Genomic DNA, 13,104 nt, shown 5'->3' on the forward strand with positions numbered 1-13,104 from the left:
TCTTTTGCTGGCAAATGTGTTTAACCTAAATTGTGTGAAAGGTGCACTGATCAAGAGTAGTAGTGCAAATGAACTTCTGCTTAACAGTGAACAGAGATCTTGCAATACAGATGGGAAAAGAAAATGCTGCTTCCTTTACTCCCTTACCCTAACTGTTAGATTTGATAACATAAAGTGAAGAGTTGCAAATGAAATCTCTGCACATACTGACAACTGTTGTTTGTTGCAGAAGCCCTGAATCAGGGGGAGACTGTGGATCTGGATGCCCTCATGGCTGATCTCTGTTCCATAGAACAGGAGCTCAGCAGCATCGGGTCTCATTCGGCAAACAATGCTGCAGTGAAACGTCCTGCCCCAGAATCCAAAACTCAAAAACCACCTGCTAGTCGACCTTCTACTAAGCACAGCAGCATGAAAGGATTATCCTCCTCCTCTGGTAAGGTGACTAAACCATCACATGCCAACGTGTCTTTGGATGACATCACTGCACAGCTAGAGAAGGCCTCTTTGAGCATGGATGAGGCAGCCCAACAGTCCATTGCAGAAGACACCAAACCAGTGGTTACTGCTCAGCACAGGAGGACAGCATCTGCTGGCACAGTGAGTGATGCTGAGGTGCGCTCAATCAGTAACTCCTCCCGCTCCAGCATGACCTCTGCAGCTTCCAGCATGGACTCCTTGGATATCGATAAGGTGACAAGACCTCAGGAACTGGACTTGATGTCACAGGGGCAACCAATCACTGAGGTAGAGTGTCACTAATTCAAGATTTTTGTTCGGTTTGGTTTTTTTTTTCCAGACTTAGACACCCCCCCCATGGTAAAACTCCTAGCTAAACATCTGCAGCACAGTGGGGTTGATTAAAGACTAAGATTGCTAACTGCATGGGCTGCACTTGCTGTAGCTGCTACTTTCTCTGGTTTTGGTTCTGTCTGCAAGGCAGCTCTTCTTTTAAAGAATGTGGTTTGGTTTTAGTTTTTTTAAGAGCTTTCCGCATTTCTTGTTCCTCCTAAGCCAACCATGCATTTTAATTTTTTTTTGTAGTTAATATTTTTATTCTAAGTAAGTCTCATATATTGCTTTTAATTTAAATCTGAGGAGTGCACATCTGTGGAAAAAAGAAAGTGCGATTGAAAAACTGCATTCCTGTTACAGTACAGTTAATACCTCAGACACATGGAGCAATTTATGAATGCCTCTCTGGAGCTATACTATACCAATAATTTGCTGCTACTTAATATTTTTGTTTAATGTATGACAGGGAGACCTCTTTGAAGCAATGCACAAAACAGAAAAACAACTGGGCTGCAATACAACAATAGCAGATGTTAATTTGGGATTTTGGTGCCTTGACATTCCTTAATGACCGAGGCAACTTCAGTAAAAAAAGCCAGTTTGGTGAACATTGAAAGTGCTGGTTACTTGTGAGAGGAAATGGGAAAAATGTTATGGTGAATTTTGAAAACTTAAACTAGAAGCTATCTTGTAGAAATATTCTCTGAAACAGAAATCTGACCTGTTCAAATGTCAGTTGTACTAATATGCATGTTCCCTTTGACGAGAGAAAACTGGAACAAGCTGAGTTTATTCTAATCAATAATTAACACTAATTTGAATGAGCAGTGCTGAAAGCATGGTTCTACACATCTGCAGCAAAAGTTCATGTGATGTAGAGTGAACGATGCAGGCTTATCAGTCTAATGATCAACTCATCAAGGTCACACTTCAGTTTAAATCTTTATTTGAAATGGTGAGAAATTAATGAATGATGGTTTAGTTAAACTTCCTTTTTGTATAAAAAGTTGATGTTCAATATGATTTTTTACTGGAAATTTTTTGTACTGAGTGAATTAAAACATAGATAGAAATGTGTCCTTTGCACTTTGGAACGCTAAAATGCAAACCTTTGCATTATTGCTGTAGGCCTATAAGTGTTCAAACCAGCCTATGACAGTCATTGATTATATTGCTTGTTTGTCAATCATTTTCTTTCTATGCTATGACAAGGCTTATTTTTGCGGGTTTTTTTGCATCTCTGACTGTTATTCATGGTTATATGTATCTTTTTATTATGTAAAAAATTAGACAATCTTGCATTTTTGTCTCTTCTCAGGCTAAAAAGATGATTTATGTGAATTAGTCACTCTAACTTGAATAGCCCAAGAAAAACAAGAACATTGCATTTCTTAATTTTTAAAAATGCAAAGTGTTTTCTGCAGTTGATTTTGCAGGTCTCCTTCTAGATTCTCTCTTTTACTTCAGGAGTGATAGACCAATTCTTTCTGTCATGAATAATCATGAAACCACCTGCTTCACTTAAGTAACTTGTTGTTGGTGAATGAAGGGACAGAGGCTTTGTCTTTGCAGGAAGCTAATCCATATCACTGCAAGTGTTGCAGTTGCTTTCTCAGTTGCTTTCTGAGCTCCTTCTTGGCCACTGACTGCAAGGCTCAAAATCATCCCCAAAAGCTCTTCTCAAGGACGTGTGAGCACTGCCTTTGTATACCCAGTGATTGCTTCTCATATAAGAATGTGGCTATTGTTTCTCTTCCCAGATAAGTTGATAAGAATGATTCCTTTGAAGAGGGTAACCAGAAATGTTGGTAATTTGAGAGCCAGATTCTTCTCCCCTCTTTAGAGCAGAAACCTCTGCACTCATTAACTGTGCTGCTTTGTTTTTACTCTGTCTTTTCTTTTGAATTTCAGTAGCCTGAGGAAGGTGTTCAACTCTGAGACATTTTCCCCAGGATTACAGAATTGGTATTCAGCTATTCAGTATTAAAACTGTTCCGTGATGGGATGGGACTTCTTACTGAGAATTAGCTTTCTTTTCTCATCACTGATGAATGGAAAAGGGGAAATTAGTTTTTTGAGATTGGGACAGATTCTGTGATAGTGTTTTTTGAATGAAATCCACCTTTTAAATGGATTCTTTGGAAGAATCATTGGATATCAACAAAGCTTTTACTTCCTTTTTCATTTGTTTAGTGCCCGAAAACTAGTTTAAGGGTTTGTTAATCCTCATGGCTGGGTCGTAAACCAAAACACCTTTTACTGATAGGGTTGAATTGTACCTTCCCACCTACACAGTTGACTCAGTGGTGCTGTTTCTAATAGAGAACATCCCTCTGAGGAAATAGCCTTTGAAGAAGACCTAGTGCCCATGTAGGGAAAAATCCAAATGGTTTTTATGCAGAAAGTGGGAGAGGCTATTTCCTCATGGCCATAGCAGATCTGTTTTGAGATTTGTTATTCTAACATAGTGCTTCAAGTTAGCTCTTTTGCCTGTCTTTCTTGAGGCTGCCTGTAGTTGAGCTGACCTTTAAAATTTCTCTTTGCTGCTGTGGCTCTTATCAAAGAGGGCAGTGTCTTGGCAGCTCTGCCCTTTTGACCGATCCCTTCTGTCCTCTCCAGGCAGTATAGGTACTTTAAAAAGTCATCCTTCCTTCTGCAACTTGATGTTATGCTCTTCCTAAGTAAAACGGAAGACAGTTTTGATGGGAGGAAATGCTTGTTTGAAAAAGGAAATTAAGCTTTGCAGTTATTAACTTCAGTATTTTATCTTAAAAAATAATTCTACTCTGTATTTGAGAGCTCTCTGACCTGGAAATGCAGGAAAGTCCAGTAAAAGAACTGCCATGTACTGACCTGTGGAAGGTATGTGTGGTCTAGTATACTTTCTGACTGATAATAATGATCAATGTTATGAAAAAGGCTACAACTCCACAACCACCAGAAATGGAGGATATAAATTTCCTTTTCTCTCATCCTTCCTTCCTCAAAGTTCTTGCCTACACTGTCTCATCTCCTCCCTTGTCCCAGCTTTGACACTTACTGGTCCTTAACATACCAAAACTTACTGCTTCTGTTTTGGGACTCATTCTGTGTTATTTAGGTGAATTGGGGAGGCTCAGAGGAGTCTGATCAGGGCTGTAGCCAAGTGCTGGAGGCTGGAAGGGAGAGCAGGAATACACATACTGGTAGTATTGGATTATTCAGAACTTCTTGCCTGAGCATTTGGACAGGCAAGGTAGGGTCTTGTTTTCCTCTTCCTCCTAGCAGCCTGTGCTGTAGGAACCTCCTGGGGTTGAAGACACATCAACATGATGATAGATGATAACTCTCAGTGGTTCTATTGGCCAGGACCATCCTTGTTCTCCTTCTGAATTTGTCTTTATGCCAGTTTTGGAGGAGTTGAAGTTCTGGAATTCCCAGGATTGTCTAAAATTGTGGGTTTATTAGTTGTCATCATGATTTATTTTCTTTCTTTAATAACAATTCTTAACACTATCTCTTGAGACACTGTGAACGTTAATGTCTTCAAAGACTATTGCTTTGTAGTCTCAAGATCTTGTCTTGATGGTACTAAGTGTTTTCTGACTGCACTTATGTTCTTGTCCTAAGTCCCCCTTAAGCACTGTTGAATAAGAAGAAAAGTTGTTTCTATCCCACCCTAAACCCCAAAATTTTTCGTTAAATTGAAATTTGTCTTTAGCAAAATGATTTCCCAGATCCTTGCTTGAACGGTATTCTTTCTTAAATTGGTAGGTTGCATTTAATTTTCTGTGTTTTTAGTTGTGTAATGAGTGACATACACTTACAAGCTTTGTTTCTGTATGTGGGATACTTTACTTGAACGTAGACTGAATAAGTGAAGTAGTAGTATGAGTTAAAAGTAGGGGAAGTGATGACTGTATGACTAACTTGTCCCTTCCACCAACATTATCTTTTTCCTTCTTCCTTTGGCCCCTCTGCCAGCGAGGAGTTGTCTCTGTTTTCAGTGAGCTGTGCTAGAGCAACAGGAGAAGCAAGCAGCAAATGTGTTGATGATGCTCATGGAGCTGTTTGTGTCTGATGGGTGAAAGGGTCCATTCATGGACGGTCATTGTTCCTGTCTTGCACATACTCAGTGAAGAGGTTGCAGATAAGTTTGAAGTCTGCCATCTGGTCTGGCACAGCACAGCACCACCCCCGCCCTCCCAACTCGATGGAGTTCTTTATGTCTGTAACCCAGTTTGCACAGCTGAGAGATTCTGGCTTACATATGACGATAATGCAAAATGTAGCAGTCAGTAACACTGCATGGGTTTTTTTTAAATTGTATTTTATTTTTTAGCTTTTACCTAAATTCGTTGTAGGTTTAGGCTCAATGTAAAAGAGATGACAGGAGCCTGACTGCCAGTGCATTACAGCTACAAGTTCTTTGCTTCACTTGACAGAGAAGGCAGCAGTACAGAGTAAACATTAATGTTTCTTTCGGGGGAAAAAAGGGAGGTTTGGAGGCATGACAGTTAGTAGGGATTGTCATGTAAGCTCAGCACACATAGATAAATCTGTACTAGCTAATAGCTCCTGTGGGATAAAATGGAAAACTAGAGAGGGGCACAAGGAGAAACAGAGTTTGTGTTTCATGGCAATTTTGCCATGGTTCTTGTATGAACTTGTTGACACTTCACTTGCCTACACAGTGGCATAACACAAAAATATTGGTACCCATTTAAAATTACTGAGGGCCATATTTTATGTGGGGTTGGTAAATGTTACACTATATGAAAGTGCAGTTGACTGCTAATGTATGCAGAGAAATCAACTGATAATATGATTTTTGGTAGGCAATGGTGTCTTCAAATAGAGTTGGATTGCTGAACCTCACCTATTATTTGTAGGTGATTTAAAGAACAGTTGTGGTCTATTTTAGCCGTTGAAGGAATAGAGCTCTTGTGTTTTGGGAGCTTAATGTTTGAGTAGTTTTCCTTATGGTCCATGTTTTGCATGGTTAGCAGATGTGAATAATGTTAGGCTTCCATTTGTGAGAGTAGTCACGGACAAGCAACAAACAAGGCATGGCAGAGGTTTGTTTTGTGTTTCTTCTAAAGAAGAAATTATTTAAAAAAAAAATTCATTTAATTTTCTGCCAGTTGTGTTATGTCCCTAGTTTTATACACAAAGAGTATTCTGGAGCGTTTCCAGTTACCGTTTTCCTAAGCTGAAAATAGTCAATGGAAAGACTTAATTTGAAACACAAATCTTTTCCTCTTTCTTTTTTTCCTATTATTACTCACAAAGTCTTCTTTAATAAGTCAACAGTAAAGAAAAATTGTGCATATCTATCATCCTGCAGCATTACTTTGGCTTCCAATTTTCTTGGCATAAGAAGTGTGAGCCCTCCAGTTTTCAAATGTTCTTGAAATACATGTAAAATTACTCCTCACTTGCCAGATTTTTTGAGGCATTCAAAGCATTCTCTGAGATAAACATATAATTTCATGAAATATAAACAATATTTATGTTTTTTGGTAATCAAATGTGCTTGGCTATTCATGGTCATCACATGATGCACTAGAATGCAAAGATTGCTAATTCACTCTTTCCAGTGCCTGCAAAACTAGGACCTTATCCTTTTTTTTCACATTACACACATGGAATCTGCAAAGCAAATTATAGGAAGGGATAATTTAAATTCTTTTTTAAGAATTTTCAATTGGAATCCAAAGGAGACATTCTAAAAGTTTTGTTTACTGCGCATGCATGGAATGGGATGTTTTAAAATTTGGGGTCTATAGGTTTAAAATATGTGAAAGGGAAACAAGACTTTAAACATTATCCTTTTATTGGTAAATCTTGATTCTCCAATCAGTGCATCTGACTTATTTTATAGCTATGAATTTAAAATTTATACTGTAATTTTTTTCCACATAGGAGGTGACTAATTGAAGTGTAGCAGGAACCATAAAACATGTAAGAATAATTTTATCTTCTGACATTGCCTGTCAGCTTTGCCTCACACCGATGAACAAGTTTAAAAGTTCCCTCCCTGAAAGAACAGGAAAATGGATAGTTAATACATGTCCTTTTTAACACTGCTGGGTGGCAAAGCTGGTGTCAACTCAACAATTACAGTTATGGTATACTTTGTTACCCTAAGTATGAACACCAAAGGCATTGTCTCTGCCTAAATATACTGTTCTTTCTGGTTAGTCTGTGATGTTGGAGTCTTCTGTGGACAAGCAACTAAATTACTCACTCTGCTGTCTCAAGTGCTGTGTAAATAAGCACATTTTAAAATGAGTCTCTTTGCTTTTGTGCCTATTCCAGAGCACTTTAGAAAAATACTTGTGTTTAGGAAAGGATTTCTTGAGGAAAAAATTGGATCATTAATACAGACAAACTAGGAAAATGGTTCTTTAGAGGTTCTATCTCTTACCAGGTTCATCTGCAAGAGAAAAAATACCATGGATCAATGACCAATTAAACCTAGGCAGCATTCCTCTTGGACTAAGCCACTAGACCTGAGTGGAGAAATCAGAAGTCTTGCCTTATGATGTTACCAAATTTTGTTAAAAGCGTGCTGCAGGGATGTAGTAATATGCATTGGTTGCAGTTGCCAGTGAAGATATCACTACAAGTTGTGATTAATTAATGGAGCTTTTTAAGCAGCCAATTTTTGTAGATACACCAGTCTGCTTAAAACCAAGACAAATTTCTTTTTTTTTTTTTTTTTGCAACGTTTGATTAGATTAGGGATGTGAAATACAACATCTGTAGGAAATTAGCAACAGATTACTTGTTTGTCCTTACTTCAGGTTGCCAAAAATCAAATTTGGAACAGATGACAAAAATTAAGAACACAGCTGCCAATTGTGGAATATTAAACTCTTAAGAGGAGAAAAGAATTTATGCTGTTGTCTTTAGTTGCATATATTCCTAACCTATAGGATGAAAACAAGGGTTTGTGACGTTTGTAAAGGAGTTCAAACCCCCAAAAATAAGACTTCATGTTCTGAAAAAATAACTGAGAACTGGCCTTTTAGCTGTGTCAGATTTGAGCATGCTGGTTAGTGTTTAATCTATTAAAGTATGGTAAAAGTTGTCTGCAAATACAAAGAAAAGTCTTCATTTTTAATTGACCAAATTTACAGCTTTGGTTAGTTTCCTATGCTGGACACTTACTAGTCTCATTTTTGTAAAAGTCGAATAAGATTTTAGACCAGCCAAATCAGTGCCTCGCTTTATGAATGCAGGTGTGTGTTTTTTTTTTCATGTGACTTATCTGCTTTTAAACAAAAGGGTAGATTTGTGACTCTTAGCTCCCCAGTCTTTTATAGTGGTTGATCTTTGGATGATTTGATGTCTACAATCATTTTTTGGGAAATTTATGGTGTAGAAGTCAACAGGCATATAATGAAATGTGATTTAATACAGTTGCCTCAGTATAAAAGGCAGCAGATTCAGTCAAAACCAATCAAACCAATTAAACCTACATGTACTCTTATTTCTTAGCTTTCTTAGCTTCTTTGATGTTTTGTTTTCTGTGGTACAGATGGAGCCCTTCTCAGGATGAAGTGTCTGATATTCTTTAACTAATGCAGTTAGGAATTAATTAATCATAGTATACTAAGTTTGAGGGTTTTTTTTCTCCTTCCTTCTTTAGGTCTTTCACTTAATGTATCTTTTTTTCGACGGATCAGACAAATACTTTATGTGAAATTATACTCTATAGTATTTTTTCCTGGGTTTTTTTTTGTTTGTTTGTTTTGTTTTGTTCTAAATTTTGGGAGAATTCCGTGCTTGAAACCTCTTCCCTGCAGAGAAACTTTATTTGGGATTTCATGTTTGGTTTAGATCCATGCAATTGATGAATTGGGCAATCTTACCCCATCTTGTTTGTGCAGCTGCCTGGTCATTTGGAGCAGCTTTCCCTGAAAAATAATCCTTCTGAATTAGTTGTTCATTGATCTTTTGGACCACGTGATCAAAATGACTGCTGTCCACACAGGAGATGGGAGAACACATGGTTATGGGAACAACAGGGCTCCCTCTTTCTTGTGGCAGTTTAGTCTTAAATTTCTAAAAAGCAATAGTGAAACCAAGCTTGAACTGAAGTGTTCAGTGGCTTTTACAATCCTTTCTGTCCTGCTCCATCCTAAGTAGCTTGAGTTCAGCAGGGGAGTATCACAACCTGACCTGGGAGGTGCATGAACTAGGGAGGAGTGGTTCTCATGCACCCAGTGCAGCAGTTTGTTGATTTAAGATGTTCACAGACATATTACTGAAATTGCAGTGAACTTCAGTAGGTTTAGTCTGTAACTGTCAGAACTGACATGAAGTTATAAACAGTCCTAGTATTTAATAAATACTTGCTGTAAATCAACATTTTAAATTTTCTTTTTTGGTCCAGTTGCCTGCAGTGAAATGGAATTGCGTGAGTTCTAGGAGGGAGGGTTGGCCACTCCTGAGCTCAGAGTGATTGCGCCAGGTTCTCCCCTCCCTTGCCTGGCTCCAGTATCTCTGCAGCAGGCAGGCACTGCAGTTTAAAGAAGGCAGCTATACTCTCCCAGGCACTCTTGATGTTGGCTGATCTTTGGTTCATGGTTAGTAGTGTGCAGTCCAGTTGAAGGGCTGGGCAGTGCTCTGTGAGAGGATGCACTCTTGAGGTTTTATTAATTGTGATGCTCCAGACTTCATTGAGACTTTATAGACTTCAATTTTAATTCTAAAGGCTTAGGCTCAGACAAATTTAGGTCTCTTCTTGTGGGACAGCACAAAGCAGGTCTTTGGTGATGCCCCTGCCAATAACCTATTTCATGGTCAGATGTACAGAGGTCTTTAAAAACATCTGTGTTTTAAAGGACACACCCCTTCCTTTCTTTTCTTTGGAATACTTGTCTAATGTAAATGACTAGTAATCATCCTGTAATGGTAAGCCATTGTGGAAAATGGCTGTCTTAGTGATATAGCTTTTTTATAAGCTAGGATGACCCTACTTGAGCTGGAGGTTGGACCAGATGACCCACTGAAGTGCCTTCCAACTTTACCCATGGTGATTCTGTGAAAACACATCTTGGATGTGGAAGTGTCTGGCAGCTCTGTTATCTAATGTTGCTGCTTCAGTTTCTAAGTGTCTGTTTTCCTTTTCTGAGGTTTTGATAAGAACAAACTGTTATCCCTTTTGCAACAATTTTTTTTTCCAAATATCCAATGTAAACCTCCTCTGGTGCAACTTGAGTCCCTTTCATCTTGTCTTATCTCTTGTTACTACTTGTGAGAAGAGACTGTCACCCACCTGTCAACCACGTTCTTCTAGCTAGTTGTAGAGAGTGATAAGGTCTCCCCGAGCCACTTTTTCGCTAGGCTAAAGCACCCCCTTTGCAAAGGAAAGCAGAAAATGGGTATTTTCAGTTAGATATTTATCATATTGTGTGCGTATGAATATATGATGTCAAAGTGTTTCTAAATAAAAATTTGAGTTCTTTTCCATCTTTGTCCCCCTTGGGGTCAAAATTACAAAAATTATGTTTAAACTTTAATTCTTGAGTTCTGTTTTGAAAATAGTGGATTCTAATTCTTTAAGGTGGACTCTAAAGAATTCACCATAGAGATGAAGCTGAAATGGAAGCTATAGTAGTTATCTTTTCAGCAAAACTTTTGCAAGCATGTAGCTCTCTACTGGATGCTGTTTACTGAGTTTCCCTGATTTTTAGTTTGTTTTTAGGGACAGAGGATGCTTTTAAAAAAGATTTTTATAATGTTTCTCAACTGTCATATTGAATCCAGAATAGTGGCACAAGAGTGCCACCAGCTGGTTTAATTAAACATGTTGGTTAATGTTAAACTCTTATTGAAGAGTTTTGCAAGAAACATTGCAAGATAATTACATGCACAAGTCCTCAGTGTGTTTGTCATTGTCTTTTTTTTTTATGTACTAAGGTAAGTTATTCTGTTGTACATACCTTGAGTGAATGGCTTTGGACCTACAGATAATATTTAACATGAAAGGAGGTTTTCTATTTAAGATATTTAAGGCATTAGAACAATAAGGTAAAATATCTGAGAAGATTGCCAGGTCATGCACTTCCCACCCAGATTTTGATCATTATTTGTAAATTGTCAGTGTAAAGAACATACTTGACACCTTTCAGATTGTACTGTACTGTTTTTAAATTCTGTACGCATGTATTCTCGGCCCTTACCTTAAAATTAGAGGAATTAGATACAACTCGGTCTCTTACCAATGAGATTGAATCTTTCTAAACTGGTCCTGCTTATTTCTGTACTAAGTGATGATCAGGCGTGTAACAAGAAAATGAATCAGTTCAATATGAACATTCTGGTCAATATTTTGCAAAGCTGTGCAAGTAGAGATGAAGAAAGGAGGCCATGTATAATACAGTGCATTACCTGTGAACCTGCTGCCATGGCAAGATGGGCTACGCGGCCTTTATGCTTCAGGACCTGGCTAGACAGCTCAGTTTATCACCTCTTCTAAAAGAATCTGCTTAAAATCTACCCTTCAGTTACTGGCTGTAAAAAATAAATATAATATGCTTGGTAATTCAGTGATAGTTTAGAAATCATTTCAGTTTTGATTTCTTTGAAACTGACTTTTGGCTGAAGACTTCAGAACCTCAAGAATTAAAACAACCCACTGAATATTTCATAATGGAGCTGACAAGGATAATAGGTGAAAAAACCTTGAGGTTTTGGCCATGTAGAGCATTACTTGTCATTTAGTTTAGTGCAATGAATTGTATTCTGGAAATCTGAAAGGTATTTTTATTTTCCTGCTAGCCAATCTGTTCTATTGTGTTTAGCAAACATGTTTTATAGACAAAGAGCTGGTGATGGGTATAAAAGTATTATGTTGAGTTTTCTGAAATCAGTGAAATGCAGTTTTCAACAGCTGGTCCGTGAATGTTTGGTATTTAGATCGGATGATAATGGGTGCTATATTCCTGTCTCCGAAGAAAGGAAATCTTTGAAGTCCAAAACCTAATTTGGAACAAGACTATAGTCCATATTTTTATAAACATCAAGGCTAGCTGTCTTTGCTGAATGAACTGCACATGAAAACTACTAATTTTTTTGTTTTAACAGCATCTAGAACTTTTCAGTGTTAATGTTAATTTTACTCAAACCTAGTTTTCTTTTTTGTGATTATCCATAGCAGCTTAAGTTTCCTATGGAAACATTAGTAGGCTTACTTTTATGCTTTTTGTTACTTCTGATATTTTGATCATCATACCCCAATTTTTTAATGTAAAATTGTGTCTCCACTAAGTGCTTTTGTGCACAGCTGTTTTGTCATCCCTTGAGGAAGGTATATATTTAAATTTTAGAAAGTTAATTTTCTGATCAACATATCTTTTTTAGCATTTTGAGGTTTTTTTATTATTAAACATCTTTAACTTTCAGTGTGATTTGGAATAATTGCTGCTAGGAGTTATGGTATGACTTAGTTTAAAACAGTCATCGTTGCAATGTCTGCTTCTACTTCTTGCATAAAATGGTTTTCCTGTTTCTGATAGTTTTCTTTCATTATTTTTCTATATCCAGGTCTTTTAACTGGATTGAGTTCTGGCAACTTATTTCAAAGTCTGTCCTGTATTATGAGGAAGGACTAAAACAGAAGTGAATAGCTTTCTTATTATTGTGTTAAAGTTGTCCCCAAAGGAAGTGTTTTCAACACAAAAAGAAGTTGCAAGCATATTTGATACCTGATGGTAGGCTTCGTGTTTGGTTCTTTTAGGGACCAAAGAGTACCTTCTGAGGATTCTATAAACAAACTTCCTGAGTTTCAGTGTCCAGCATGGCTGGGCAGTGTTCTGGCCTGTCTGGGCTTCCTGGGGTAAAGCCTTGTAGCACAGTTTATATCGACAGATTCGATTACATGACAAGAGGAAACATTTCAAGTTGCCTCTTAAGAGTCCTCTTAAAGCCCTATCGCTTCTTCCTTCCTGGATGTCCACTGGGCTATGGTATTTTGAGTTCTGCCTGAGTAGTGGTGGTGTTAGACTAACTGGAATCCTGAGTGGAGTCTGGCTGCCTATTCGTCATTTAAAATACCAGTGTATTGAGTGTTGGCTTTAAAATTCTTTTATCGACAGAGTAGTTGTCGTCGAAAAGTTTAACATATGCTAAGTGAACTTCTTTTCTACATATAATGGAAGTAACTTTGGGAAGCTTTTTCATTTGTACTGCATTTGCATTAATAATTTTATAACTTATAACAAGGTATGGCTGTTACTGATGGCTGGATTTTGAGAACACTATCCTATACATAAAAAATACAGCTTTACAAGAAACCTTACAGTAGAAGTATAGCTA

General features: G+C 37.6%; 1 protein-coding gene across 7 annotated transcripts in view; it reads left to right on the forward strand.

Moving 5' to 3' along the window:
* Nucleotides 1-13,104, forward strand: part of RAPH1 (Ras association (RalGDS/AF-6) and pleckstrin homology domains 1) — a 197,532-nt gene that overhangs the window by 151,308 nt on the left and 33,120 nt on the right. For all 7 annotated transcript variants that reach the window (XM_027678366.1, XM_027678365.1, XM_027678367.1 and 4 more), the window contains one exon: nucleotides 230-747. In XM_027678366.1, the coding sequence (XP_027534167.1) occupies nucleotides 230-747 (518 nt within the window). The remainder of the gene's footprint in view (nucleotides 1-229; nucleotides 748-13,104) is intronic.

Source organism: Neopelma chrysocephalum, unplaced genomic scaffold (assembly GCF_003984885.1).
Source record: "Neopelma chrysocephalum unplaced genomic scaffold, ASM398488v2 Primary Assembly neopelma1_44, whole genome shotgun sequence".
Lineage (NCBI taxonomy): Eukaryota > Metazoa > Chordata > Aves > Passeriformes > Pipridae > Neopelma > Neopelma chrysocephalum.